Source organism: Scomber scombrus, chromosome 24 (assembly GCF_963691925.1).
Source record: "Scomber scombrus chromosome 24, fScoSco1.1, whole genome shotgun sequence".
Taxonomy (NCBI): Eukaryota; Metazoa; Chordata; class Actinopteri; order Scombriformes; family Scombridae; genus Scomber; species Scomber scombrus.
In genome coordinates, this window is record NC_084993.1 from 3,943,142 (window position 1) to 3,957,871 (window position 14,730).

Genomic DNA, 14,730 nt, shown 5'->3' on the forward strand with positions numbered 1-14,730 from the left:
CACATATTCAGGCATCAGTTGGTGACCAGCTGAGGCAGAATCCAGACTGTGCTGTTTAGTTTTATAAACACAGTTTCGCTTTAACTAATAAATTAAACCAGCTCCTTAAAATCTGTATTTTTGGTTTATGAGCTTTCAGCTAATATTGTTTTTCTCCTTTCTAGGAGGATAAGGAGCAGTGGTTTAGCTGTGAACTTGAAAACCCAGTCAGCTCCAGCAGCAGTGAAAAAGTAATCAACCTCTTCAAAAGTGAGTTATCACACCAACAAATATCTGCTGTAACACATTTAATGTATTAATGCATCTTAATGTTTTTCCTTAAGGAGCTAAAGCTTTGAATTTATTATTTTTATACATTGGGGCACTATAGTTATCAACGATGGGATGAGCTGTGGTGGAAGTATAGTAACAAAAAGACTTTGGCACTAAAAACACTGTAACGTTAAAACATAGAAGACTTGATTTGACTCACATGGACGACTGAAGCTTCATATTAGCTTCAGATCAACTTTTAAATACATGTTTTCACAGAAGGAGGACTGTGGATTTAGTCCTCCATCACTTCCATTGTAAACATTATGAAGGGATCTTCTAATGGTCAGTATGAACAGGAGGAATCATTACAGCAAGAAAAACAGGTTTCAGGGCTGGTTTGGCTTCTGACTGTTTGAAGACAAACTCTAAATATGAACCTGTCTTTTTTATTTTGCAGAAGAACTACTCTACGGGAAATTAGGTGACAAAGCTGTTCTCACACCAGACTCTGTGGAGAATCCCATCTACAGAATAGTGTGGAAACATGGACCTAATATTGCCATGCAGTGGTGGCATGAAGAGACTTCATCCTACCGACAATTCAAAGGTAGAAATCTTCTCTAAATCAAGGTGTTTGGTAGACAGAGATCAAAGATTTTACACATTTGTTTGACATTTTTAATACATTTAGGTTGAAATTGTCTACAAACGTCTTTAGTGTTTTAAAGTGCATATTTCTCCAGCTGCCCACTTTTAAAGCTGCAGTCTGTGGTTTTGAGAAAAAAGTGGACTTTGCCAGAAAATTTGAACTAGTACAGCTTCCAGGTCCCTCCTTCTCCCTCTCTGCTGCGCTGCAGTCATGCTTTCTAAGCCCCTCCCCACAGAGGAACCTGCCGTACACGCACGTGAAGGTTCGTCCCCACAGTAAGAGAGGAAACCTGTTTGACCAGTGAGAGCACGCACTGTGCATTGACACTCCTCTGGGCTCTGATTGGTTGTTTTACTGGGAGCGAATGGATTCTTGCAAATCATTTTACGACCACTGGGTGGACCCAGAGACAGTGAATTATATCACAGCTTATCTGTGTCTTATTCTACCGTCACATCATAATGACAATTTTAGCAAATGTAACACAAAAATACTTACAGACTGCAGCCTTAAGTGACCAGCACTGGAAATAAGTGGCTCTGGCTGACAACATAATGTAAGATGACTATAAATCCTCATTTAGAAGATAAACTTTTACATTTTTATAGATCGTGGTTCACTGGACATTTCCACTGGAGTAATGACGATCACAGGACTGACTCGAGACGACAGCGGCATCTACACAGCAGAGATCAACAATAGAGTCCCCAGCAAGACTCTACTCCTGGTTATCTGTAAGTGGAGGAAATGTGTATGAAGTTTAGTTTAATTAACTAAAACGGCCTTAAATTAAAAGGAAATGTCTTTATGTTTCATTTTCTATCAGCTCCTGTCCCTAAACCCTCCCTCTACATATCGTGTGATCCTGAGATGACATACTGTGTCCTCACCTGTAGTGGCAGCACCACAGATGCTGAACCAGTCACCTACTGGTGGACAGCAGGTAAAAAGAGATGGACTTCAACCAACCAGCTCAAAATAACAAAGGTATCACATGATAATGATGTTTGTGAGTCTCATCACTAACAGATAAATCCTGTTGCAACAATAAACCAGAATCTAGTCTTTAAACTGATTCACATATTCAGACAGTTTAGCTTTAATTATATCTGGTTAATGAATGTAATGTGCACAGTGACAGACTGGGATCAAAAATTGGTCCCTGGCATTTGAAACACGCAGACACAGAATGGACGAAATTTGGGAGCTGTTATTTGGGTTATTTTCGGTAACTGTTTTCCATAAAAAACTTAGACTTTAAATTGCACCAGAGATGAACTGAGTTCCACAGAGAGTCTAGTATACTATCATTTATAGCAGATAATTCAATCTTGCTGACATGCTAAATAGTGGATTACATATATATTAAAAAGCTGATGACTGACTGACTAAGTAGCCACAGTACTGTTGTTAATCTGGACATACTGTAAAAAACAAAGGATCCATGAAACTGAACATTATGTTTGGTTTATGAGCTTTCAGATAATACTGTTTTTCTCCTTTCTAGGAGGAAAAGAAGATGTGGTTCAGGTGTGAACTTGAAAACCCAGTCAGCTCCAACAGCAGTGAAAAAGTGTTTAACCCCTTCATAGAAAGTGAGTTATCACACCAACAAATATCTTCTGTAACACATTTAATGTATTAATGCATCTTAATGTTTTTCCTAAACATGACAATGTACTCAATGTCCTCATAGGAGTTACACAACATGTTCTAACAGACATTAAATGACTAAATGATGAACTTTGAGTTCATTATTTTTGTGTATTGGGGCTCCTCAGAGTGTATTATCAAAGATCAGCTAAAGACATTAGAATATAATACAGTGTCCTTATAAACTATTTGTTGTTTTAATGTTTTATTCATTCTTTTTTGTAGGTGATCTGACATGGATGTTCATCTTAATTGCAGCATTTGTAGTGATTCTGGTTGGGTGCATCTTCATCATCTATCTCAAACGCAAATACATAACAGGTAAGAAGTCACAAAATATTGTATTTTGATGCAGTAAATATTGTGTATTTTAGTGGTCTGATATGAATCAAATCTTTGACTTGAATTTACATTCTTTATATTTCTTTAGGTGTGGTTTATTAATATTTCTGTAAATTTGACTGATAATCTAGTCGAGCATCAAACATAATCAGGTTCTTTCAGGAGTGTGATTCTACCAACAATAATAATCCTGATTATGTATTTTTATACTGAGAGACACAAAGTTTCTATCCTCATGCAAACATCCACAACCAGAACAAATATCAAGAGATTATTTTATGCAGATTTCATGAATCTCAATTGAAAATGTGAAGCAGCAGAATTTCCTGTCAGGTTTTGATTGTGGATGTTAATTAAGTAGTAACTCACAGTCTGTTTACTGGAAAATAAACTCAAATTATAAAACAAATCAAGATTAATGGAGAATTCCAGTGAGTTAACACACACTTATTCATCTTTAATACAGGACTCGTTGTCAGGACAAAGCAAGGTAAGACATTTTCACATTAATCAGCTATTTGTCTTTGAGTATTTAACATGACAGTATTTTTTAATAATTTTAAATTTTTATGCACAAATCCAGCACTTTAGAAGTAATTTATATTAAAGCTTTTACAAGGAAAAAAACGGTTTCATATCCATTCAATGTACTTTTTAAATGAACTAATGAATGTGTTCATTTGTAGATTAAAGTTTTTTTGTACTGGTGATAACCAGTTATACAAATGTATTTATTTGTAACTAAATACTGACAAAGACATCGGATCAACATATTTTTTGAATAACAGCAGTAAAACATGATATATATTGTGTGATAACTGCATCATGGTTGTGATTGTTCTTCATTCATTTGACAGCGATGGAAGTAATGCTTTCAGATTTCCAAAATACATTCAACCAGGACCCGGCATCTGTTGTGACCCACAGTACCAGCAATGGTGAGTAAAATATTATAATATCAAATATAATTGCAAACCAAAACCCCGAGAATGAGAACAATTGATTTTTTTAAATAATTTGTTGGTCCTTGAACTGATATATCTGCAGTAAAGTAGACGTTTCACTGTCTGACAGATCTGATTTAACCCGTTGATACCATCAGTTATATTCCCCTCAGTAACTGCATTTACTTTCTGTACTTTAGCACAATTTTGAGTTACTGTAACTTCAGTTGAGTGTTTCCAGTTTATGTTACTTTATATTTCAACTACATTTCAAAGGGAAGTATTGAACTTTGTATTCCACTATGTTTATCTGACATCTACAGTTACTGGGAACTGGGATTTATCTGAGCTGTTAAAAAGAAAAAAAAACCTTTAGAGCTGAGGGGAAGTGCAGGATTCATTCTGGGTTTGTCATTATGACCGACACGTTTCACATTATACAGTCATTGTTCATGTAAAAATATAGATAAGTGAAGCTTTAATGCTCATTAAAATACATTAAATAATTGTCTCAACTCACTGCTCTTACTGCTTAGTATGTTCAAGCAGCACCAGCTTTACAGAGCAGTCACTGGGGCACTGTGATAAGTAGGAGTTATTACACTTCTTACCACAAAGTGTCAGAAGTGGATGGTACTTAGCAGAGCTGTTGATATGGTCAATAAATACGGTGGCCGGTTAGTGCAAAACAAAATTACAAAGTGCAAAACACTTTTACAAAGCATGAAACAAATTTACATGTTGGGAAACATTTGTACATGTTGTTAAACAAAATTACATATTAAAAAACAAATTTGTTTCGCAACTTGTAAATTTGTTTTCTAAAATGTAAATTTGTTTTGTCTGTGGTAAAAGTGTTTGGCTTATGTAATTTTGTTTAACAACATGTACAAATGTTTCCCAACATGTAAATTTGTTTCATGCTTTGTAAAAGTGTTTTGCACTTTGTAATTTTGTTTTGCACTTACCGGCCACCGTAAATAAACCTGAAGACATGTATTTGTCTTCCTGTAACCTGCCAGAAGTTTTAAAAAACGGGGGAAAAGGTTTATAGTGAATCAAACTGACACAATCTCTTCTTTTTCTTGTAACAAACAACACAGACCTCAAACCACAATGGGAGTTTGCAGGAAAGAGAGGAAGATGGCATGATTTCAGAGAAAAGGTAAGTTAGCTGCAGAGTGGAGTTTATATTAAACTGAGGAACTAAATTTGTTTCTGAACAATAAATATATTTCAGAAATATTATGATTTGTTTGGACTTTTTTCCACAGACTGACCCTCCAAATAAATGCTCAGTAACCATTAATGACATTGAGAGTTGGTACCAGGAAAAACCCCACGACAAAATGCCCTTCACAGTGAACGGAGACTCCTACGAGCTGGACTTTAATAGTTGAGTTTTGTTTTAAATACTGTGATGAGAGAAAAAAGGCTGTTTACTGTTACGTTTAAAGGAATATAATTTCACATTGTTTAAATGTTTTGCCCAAGAGTTGATTAAGAAGACTGATAAACAACTCTCATATTAGTCTGATAAATATGTTCAGCAAGCAGCCAGTTAGCTTAGCATAAAGACTAGATAAAGACTAGATAGCAGGTTATTATTTTCTGCTGCAGTTATTATTAGAGCAAAATTATCCAATTCTTTCCTGGGAAATTTATGGACAGAGAAAATACAAAGAACAATTAATAAATAATCTAAGCGGTAATATACTTTAACCTCTTTAAAAAGACTCCTGAAACATCACATGGAAAATTCAATTCTATTTTATTTTCATGTTGTTTTCCACAGAGATGATCCAAACCCAAGTGAAGGACAACAGTCAATATAGCATCAGACGTGAGTTGGTGCCCCTCCATGCTCATGTATAACAGTTCCCACACCCGAGCAACCGCATGGCCAGTCCGACAGTCTGTTTTAATGTTCATCATGTCACTGAGGCCACACTCACAAGCAGCAGCAGATAAAGAGAGAACATGGATCAACTTTTTGGTTGCCAAGATGTTGTCGCCTCTGGTTTTTTGGCACTCCAGCTACTTTTTTTGTTTTTATTAATGATGTGCCTTTTGGAAAACTACCCAATTTTATCTGTCTTGATCTCAAGCTTGTTACCAGCATAATTTAAATGTTATGTTTATGAAGGTTTAATAAAACCATGGAAGTTTTGCTTGTACTGTATTTTAAATTGAGGATAGATGGTTTGAGAAAGTTGAATCAATGAGGTCTGAATGTGTAGGCATCATGAGAAGTGTTACTAATGTATATTTTGTATAATGTTGTTTTATATGTAATGAATTGCTTGTAAATGTTGCTTATTTAATTTGAATTTGAATTGTTTGTCTTGTACTGTATTGTTTTTTATATCTTCCTTTTTGAAGATTACATCATTAGGGGTTACACCAAGGGTTAATGTTGAATAATGTTAAAATTAAAAGATAATTTCTTTTGACAAGTTGAATTAGCTTTCCCTTCATTGTTCCAAAGGAATATACACAGTTTGAGCTACTATGAACTATTTCCTTTATTTTAATATCATTTTATTTTATTTGAATAAAATATGAATAAAATGACAGTGGCTCAGTCATCAGCACATGTAGGTGTGGCCATCATGGGTTTAAGGTATGAGGGGCGGCTACTGCTTCTTCATTCATGCTCACTTGTTGTGACTGTCGACTTATTAGGTTTGGTTGCAGTAATTTTGCAGGAGAAAGGGACAAAAAAAAACAATTACACTTGAAAGAGGATCACAAGCTGTGACCTTGTGTATGACCTTGTACAAAATAATTAATAAATTAAAAGAAAATGAGCTTTCAACCCTGCAGGCAAAATAAAGTCTCACTCATGCAGCACAAACAAGAAAAATAAATAAACTAAGATTTATAAAACAATGGAAAATAAGCATTTTAATAATTGTGGTGACGCTTCCATCAAAACATTTTGACTATTTTAACCATTTACAGTCATATTTACACCCAGATTTATTCACTCTTGTAAAGATATTTTCCTCTGATGTCCTTTGGCGCCATCTGGTGGACAAACTCTCCACTTGCACCTTCTGTCTGACAGTACACAGCGCTGCAGTGTAATAAACGCCTTTTATTCTCATATCCTGTCCTTAGTGAGCAGGACAGATGATGACTAATGAGGACTGAAAAGTACTCAAATACTCAGATAAAAGACTTTAAACTTTCTAAAATGTGTCGTTAAATTCACATTCCAGTTTTGTTTTATGTTTGCAAGTAAGTCTAAAAAATGCCAGTGAATGCCATTTGAAACACAACTGTTGAATGCTAATTTTTATTCGTCCATTTCTGCTTGTAGGTCTTTTTAAAATGAGATCGTTTCAGAGGTTTTTAAATGCAGAAATACTGGGTGTCATTACACATTGTTAGTTATTCTACTTCTCCACCACATTAATATCACTCAAGTAGTTCAAAGACTGAAAATCTTAAAGTAAATTTCTTTCCCTTCGTGACTGAAACGTATAATAAAATATTAATAAATGAAAGTTATAAGTGCGTCATGCAGGTGCGGCACCTCCTTTCTGTTGTCACTTCACCCTTCACGCTCACCTGTGACTGTCAGCAGCGACCTTTCCTAAATATCAACAGAATCACCTTGAATTTTACCTCTATTGAAACCCAACTGAGAACAGAGAAATGTGGCTGGTTTACTTTCTGCTCTGGACCGCAGTGACAGCCAACGGTAAGGTTTGGATAATTTAAACAGTTTTTCTGAACTGAGATGTTGAGCAGATTGTAATATCATGGTATATTTCTGTGCATGTTTTGTGTTGTTTTTCGGTTTCTATTTATTTACGTTTTTGTCCACACCTTCAGGTAAGTATAGTTTCTGTTTAGACCCACATTTACAGGCTATTAACAGTGACAACAGGACTTTTATAGGGCTTTTCATAAAGGTGAAGAGTTGGCTGTTAACAATTGGGATGATGAGGGGACATGAGGCATTTGTAAAGAGGTTTTAAAGAGAGATTTGTCCCCTAGAAGTAGACTACTACCTGTGTTGTAACAGTCCTCCTATTTTGCATTAAGAAAATTAATAAAAACATTTGATGAAATTGCACAACATGCAGTAGAGTAGTTGTGTTTAAAAAGACTGGTTCACATTTCAAGTATGTCTTAAAACAACAGTCAGGTGCTGTTTCATTTATAGAAGTGCTAAAGGTCCAGAGTGATAAAATTACACAATATTTCACTGGAAGGTAAATATGAGGCCAGAGAAAATTATAACAAACACAGCAGTACAACATTAAGCTTTATTTCTTCTTTCACTTCTTACGCTTTTGAAGGTCTGACCCCTACAGGTTGGGAACAAGTGAACTAAACTTCCACAGCAGCTACTTTATTTTATTTTATTTTATTTTATTTTATTTTATTTTATTTTATTTTATTTTATTTTATTTTATTTTATTTTATTTTATTTTATTTTATTTTGCAGGTGAACCACTCTACAGGGAAATAGGTGACAAAGCTGTTCTCACACCAGACTCTGTGGAGAGTCCCATCTACAGCATAGTGTGGAAACATGGACCTGATATTGCCATTGAGTGGTATGGAAATGAGACTTTCTCTTACAGACAATTCAAAGGTACCAATTTAATCTAATTCAAGGTGTTTGGTAGTCAAAGATCAACAAATATTTTTTGTGTTTTAAAGTGCATATTTCTCCAGCTGCCCATTCTTAAGTGAACGACACTGGAAATAATTGGCTCTAGCTGACAACATACTGTGTAAGACAATAAAATATCCCTGTTTAGAAGCAAGATTTGTGCATTTTTATAGATCGTGGTTCACTGGACATTTCAACTAGAGCGCTGACGATCAAAGGACTGACTCGAGACGACAGCGGCATCTACAGAGCAGAGATCAACAATAAAGACACCAGCAAGATTCAACTCCTTGTTATCTGTAAGTGGAGGAAATGTGTATGACGTTTGGTTTAATTTATTAAAACGTCCTTAAATTCAAAGGGAGTGTCTTTTTGTTTCATTTTCCATCAGCTCCTGTCCCTAAACCCTCCATCTCTGTATCATGTGAGATGACTTACTGTGTTCTCACCTGTGAGGGCAACATCAAAGGTGCTGAACCAGTCACTTGCTGGTGGAGGTCAGGTGACATTGTATGGAATTCAACCAACCAACACAAAATAACAAAGGTATACACATGATAATGATGTTTGTGAGTCTCATCACTAACAGATAAATCCTGTTGCAACAATAAACCAGAATCTAGTCTTTAAACTGATTCACATATTCAGGCATCAGTTGGTGACCAGCTGAGGCAGAATCCAGGCTGTGCTGTTTAGGCTGTGTGGCTTTAACTATATCTGGTACAATGAATGTATTGTGCATTTTCCCTTGTCAATTAGTAATTAAATAAACTGAACAGCAACATGAACAAGCAAACCTGCAGAAAATCAAAAAAGTCAGATCTAAAACTCTAAATATTACATGTAGCTTACAAAATGGTTGGAAAATGCAATATGTTAAGATCATTTGGGAATTATAATGGGTTATTATAACATTTCTAGTGAGAAATGTGCATTTTATGTTTCTAATCTTTATTCAATGAATGTATATGGTGTTTAGTTTGTCAGTTATTATGAACATTTTCTCAGGCTTTCTATCCCAATTTCTAGGAGGAAAAGAAGTCATTGTTCAACTGTGCATTTTCAAATCCAGTCAGCTTCAATGGCAGTGAAAACGTCCTCAATCCCTTCATAGAAAGTGAGTTATCCGACCAACAAATATCTGCTGTAATAAATGTAATGTATTAATGCATCTTAATGTTTTTCCTAAACATGACAATGTCCTCAATGTCCTCATAGGAGTTACAAAACATGTTCTAACAGACATTAAATGACTAAATGATGAGCTTTGAGTTCATTATTTTTCTGTATTGGGGCTCCTCAGAGTGCATTATCAAAGATCAGCTAAAGACATTAGAATACAATACAGCATCCTCGGAAGCCACTTGTTGTTTTAATGATCTATTAATTCATTTTTTGTAGGGAATGGGGCACCAACCTTCACACTAATTGGAGCAATTCTGGCCATGTGCTTCAGCTGTTGCTGTTGCTGCTGCTGTTGCAAATGCTTGACAAAAACAAGAGGGATTTACTGAGAGACAATTTCTGACAACATAAATGACTTTTGGGGTTGTTTGAACCAGCAGAAAGGACCAACAACTCAGTAAACACGGAGCGAAAACTCCAATCTTTTGGGCTTAATGTAAGACAAATCATAAAACAAATTCTCACATTCCTTGAATCTCTATGCACATCTGAGCCAAATTTGAACATCATGTAAATTAAATGTCTAATCATTATAATCATGGTAAAACTTTGATATGTGTGATCAACTAAGGACATACTGATTTTCTGATTTTATCACATTTTTACTACATGTGACTGTGATAAGATTTTTGAGTTAATGATTGTATATGGTAACTATTTATATGTTGAATTTAAATTTGAATATGTTTCTTGAGGTTTAATCTAATCACATAAGTGTTGCATAAGTATATTTTACTATGAGAACAGTAGATGGTTTGACAACAACATTAAGTTATAACATGGCTTTGTGATGAAAGGTTGATGTTGAACTATGTTAAAATTAAAATATAATTTCTTTAGACTGAGTGAGGTAATTTCATCTGTGCGCAATTGTCAAAAAGGGTCATCGTGCAACCCAAAACCAAATTGTTTTAATTTATAGATGGAAAATATAACATGCTTTATGCTTCATGGGAATATAAACAAGTTAATCTCATTTCAATATATATTTTCTGAAAATGCCACAGATGTATAATATACCCTTTGGTATGCTTGGGTAGAATAAAGATGTCATAGCCTCTCTCCTGCAACCCTTTGGAAAGTGAGACATCTGACAGAAAAAAGTCACTGAATCCCCTTTTGCATTTACCATAAAAGTGAGAATACTTGCACACTCCAAATTCAGGGAAGGTACCTGAGGACATATAAAAGAAACTGAACTTTCAACCCTGCAGGCAAAATAAAGTCTCACTCATGCAGCACAAACAAGAAAAATAAACTAAGATTCATAAAACAGTGGAAAATAGGCATTTTAAGAACTGTGGTGACGCTTCCATCAAAAGATATGGACTATTTTAACTATTTACAGTCATATTTACACCCAGATTTATTCACTGTTGTAAAGACGTTCTCCTCTGTTGTTGTTTCCTTTGGCGCCATCTGGTGGACAAACTCTCCACCTGCACTTTGTCTGACAGGAAGCAGCGCTGCAGTGTAATAAACGCCTTTTATTCTCATATCCTGTCCTTAGTGAGCAGGATAGGTGATGATTAATAAGAGAAATGAAATGAGGGCTGAAAAGTGAAATATAAAATAAACTAAACATCCCTCAATCATGTTCTTGGTGTGCAGGATTCACAGCTCCCTGGAGTCACAGACGTCCCTCAGGGTGTCAGGTTTAACAGCCCATAATGACATTGTGTTGCACAGTTAAAAGTTGAATTGCAGAAGTATCATATTTGTAAAATCAATAGAACAAAGACAATACAATTATTAATATTTATCGCTGTAGTAATGTCATGGTTCCAGTTTCACAGCAGGAAGTTTGATTTTTGGGGGCTTCATTCAAGTAAAAAAAGAAAAAAAAGGTAAGTATACGCTTCGCCACAGTGATATTTATTGACATTGGCCACAAAGTGTTTTACACGAACGTGATGCGACATGCGCAAAGAAAAGAGGAAGTGTACTTTGGTATAGGAGAAAGAATAAAAACAGGTTTTAATGATGGCTTTAAATCATTTTAAAAGAAATTATGCCTTTCTGAGACTTTGTTTAGCTGTTAAAGTTCACATTTCATTGTCCATGCTGCGACAAGTTTGACCAAAGACCGTGGTCGGTGTGGTGAAGCGCTTTTGTGTCTGGGCGGTAACCCTACATTTGCGAAAGATCTCGCGAGAGTGATCCAAATCTTGATCTTTACCTAAGTCAAACGGAGTGTATTGTGTGTCTAATACAACCAGGACTTAAATAAAGCCGTGTCACATCATCATAAAACATAATTATGTTGTGCAACGAGCTCAATAATTAAATATGGGGAACAAATCTCGCGAGAGTTACTCCAATCTAGGAAACCAGAATCGGATAAGACGCAAACCTGTAAACTGCGCCCTCGCTTCCTTATTTACTCAGCGGCAACTCTTCCTACTTTTTCACTCTGTGAAAACATTAATAAATATCTGTATACTCGAAATATTTTAAAATATCATCAAAATCATCGTGACTTTACGTGTCTTACTTCTATTGAAGACTAAATGATAAGAAAAAAATGTGGATATTTTACTTTCTGTTTTGGACCGCAGTGAGAGCCATCGGTAAGTTTTGGATCATTTAAACTGTTTTTAAACTGACATGTTGATAAAAAAATGTAATGTTATACATCTTATAAAGTCATATGTCTCCGTGTTGCTTTGTGTCATTTATTTTTAGATTTCACTTTGAATTTTGTAGCCCGGAGAATAAGTCTAGTTTCTGTTACACGATTTAGAGGCTTCAGTGACAACAGGAAATGTACATTTGAAGTCTTTTAACTGTGAATATTTGGCTGTGAACAGTTTTGTTAATTCGGTTTAAGGAACAGTGATGTGATTAGGAGTCATAAGAGGTTTTAAATCTTGAAAATTGACTAAAGTCAGCTTGGTCACTTTACGTTCTCCTATTTTACATTAATAAAATATGTATTTAAATATTTAATAAGATGTCATAACACACAGTAATGTAGTGATAAGTATATGTTAAAGGTTCACGTTTCCAGTCGGTCTTAAAACAACAGTACATTACAAACAGTACAACAGAGGTTTTTTCTTTTCAGATGGTTTCATTTATAGAAGTATTAGAGGTCCATAGACATACAACTATACAATATTAAACTGAAAAGCAAATATGAGGCCAGAGGAAATTATAACAAACACAACAGCACAACATGAAGGTTTATTTCTTATTTCTTTTCTTTCCCTTTGAAGGTCTGCCCCTACAGGCTGGGAACCAGCACATAAGCTTGTTTATTCATTGAGGCCTATATATATTTAATTTATTTATTAACTTATTAATTCATTCACACATTTGTCTATTTATCATTTTATTTATTTATATATAATTTTCTTTATCCATGGTGTAACTTGTTGCAGCTAATATACTGATTATAATACAATTTTTTTTCTTTTTTAGTTGAAAAGGTGCACTGTATGACTGTGGATGTGACCCAAACGGGTTAAAATGCATTTTTCATTTCATCTCGACTTTAAAAAGAAATTTCTGTTCACTTGTTTTTATTTTACTTTGCAGAAGAACCACTCTACAAGAAAATAGGTGACAACGTTGTTCTCAGACCAGACTCTGTGGTGAATCCCATCATCAGCATAAGATGGAAACATGGACCTGATATTGCCATGGAGTGGTATCGGTATGGAGGCACGATTTTCTCCTACCAACAATTCAAAGGTACAAATTTAATCTAAATCAAGGTGTTTGGTAGACAGAAATCAAAGATTTTACAAATTATTTTTTTTTAAATTTCAAACATTCAATTTTGGTTGAAAATAAGGGTCTAAATATTTTCAGTTGTGAATTAATTGGATTATAAGGGATTCATATAATATTGGCCTTTGCTGATAACATACTGTAAGATGACTATAAATCCTCATTTAAAGATAAACTAAAACTAAATTTTTATAGATCGTGGTTCACTGGACATTTCAACTGGAGTGATGACGATCACAGGACTGACTCGAGACGACAGCGGCATCTACACAGTAGAGATCAACAACGAAGTCAACAGCCAGACTGAACTCCTGGTTATCTGTAAGTGGAGGAAATGTGTTTGAAGTTTGGTTTAATTTACTAAAACAGCTTTAAATTCAAAGGAAGTGTTTTTTTGTTTCATTTTCTATCAGCTGCTGTCCCTAAACCCTCCATCTCTGTATCCTGGGATACTGAGAAGACCCACTGTGTCTTCACCTGTGATGGCAGCACCACAGGCACTGAACCAGTCACCTTCTGGTGGACAGCAGATGAAAAGAGGTGGCCTTCAACCAAAGAGCACAAAATAACAAAGGTATCACATGATAATGATGTTTGTGAGTCTCATCACTAACAGATAAATCCTGTTGCAACAATAAACCAGAATCTAGTCTTTAAATTGATTCACATATTCAGGCATCAGTTAGTGACCAGCTGAGGCAGAATCCAGACTGTGCTGTTTGGTTTATGAACTTTCAGCTGATATTGTTTTTCTCCTTTCAAGGAGGAAGAGGAACAGTGGTTCAGCTGTACACTAGAAAATCCAGTCAGCTCCAGCAGCAGTGAAAAAGTCTTCAACCCCTTCATAAGTGAGTTATATCACCAACAAATATCTGCTGTAACACATTTAATGTAGTAATGCATCTTAATGTTTTTCCTAAACATGACAATGTACTCAATGTCCTCATAGGAGTTACACAACATGTTCTAACAGACATTTAATTATGAGCTTTGAGTTTTTCTTTCTATATTGGGGCACCTCAGAGTGTCTTATCAACGATGGGATCAGCTGTGGTGGAAGTATAGTAACAAAAAGAGGAACTTTGGCACTAAAAACACTGTAAAGTTGAAACATAGAAGACTTGATTTGACTCATTTGGACGACTGAAGCTTCATATTAGCTTCGGATCAACCTTTAAATACATGTTTCCACAGAAAGAAGGACTGTGGATTTAGTCCTCCATCACTTCCATTGTAAACATTATGAAGGGATCTTCTAATGGTCAGTATGAACAGGAGGAATCATTACAGCAAGAAAAACAGGTTTCAGTGCTTGTTTGGTCTCCTGACTGTTT

The 14,730-nt window shown here is 35.2% G+C and overlaps 2 protein-coding genes across 2 annotated transcripts in view; both read left to right on the forward strand.

Annotated features, from left to right (window-relative positions):
- The window catches only part of LOC133976662 (titin-like), a 63,599-nt gene that overhangs the window by 23,385 nt on the left and 25,484 nt on the right, over positions 1–14,730 (forward strand). Inside the window, exons 8-14 of the mRNA XM_062414920.1 lie at positions 165–249; positions 713–862; positions 1,513–1,638; positions 1,731–1,891; positions 2,412–2,499; positions 13,205–13,357; positions 13,592–13,717. Of these exons, the coding sequence (XP_062270904.1) occupies positions 165–249; positions 713–862; positions 1,513–1,638; positions 1,731–1,891; positions 2,412–2,499; positions 13,205–13,357; positions 13,592–13,717 (889 nt within the window). The remainder of the gene's footprint in view (positions 1–164; positions 250–712; positions 863–1,512; positions 1,639–1,730; positions 1,892–2,411; positions 2,500–13,204; positions 13,358–13,591; positions 13,718–14,730) is intronic.
- Positions 2,781–6,343, forward strand: LOC133976364 (protein mono-ADP-ribosyltransferase PARP11-like). The gene is made up of 6 exons (XM_062414561.1): positions 2,781–2,878; positions 3,366–3,389; positions 3,757–3,837; positions 4,947–5,008; positions 5,118–5,238; positions 5,639–6,343. Exons 1-6 carry the CDS (start codon positions 2,797–2,799, stop codon positions 5,716–5,718), a joined length of 450 nt encoding a protein of 149 aa, XP_062270545.1. The 5' UTR covers positions 2,781–2,796; the 3' UTR covers positions 5,719–6,343.

Bases quoted from the DNA above. Each gene is read 5' to 3' on its own strand.
- LOC133976364 (XM_062414561.1), top strand. From the start codon at position 2,797: ATGTTCATCTTAATTGCAGCATTTGTAGTGATTCTGGTTGGGTGCATC. The intron at 2,879-3,365 runs GTAAGAAGTCAC...TCTTTAATACAG, and splicing joins CAAACGCAAATACATAACAG to GACTCGTTGTCAGGACAAAG. The intron at 5,009-5,117 runs GTAAGTTAGCTG...TTTTTTCCACAG, and splicing joins GGCATGATTTCAGAGAAAAG to ACTGACCCTCCAAATAAATG.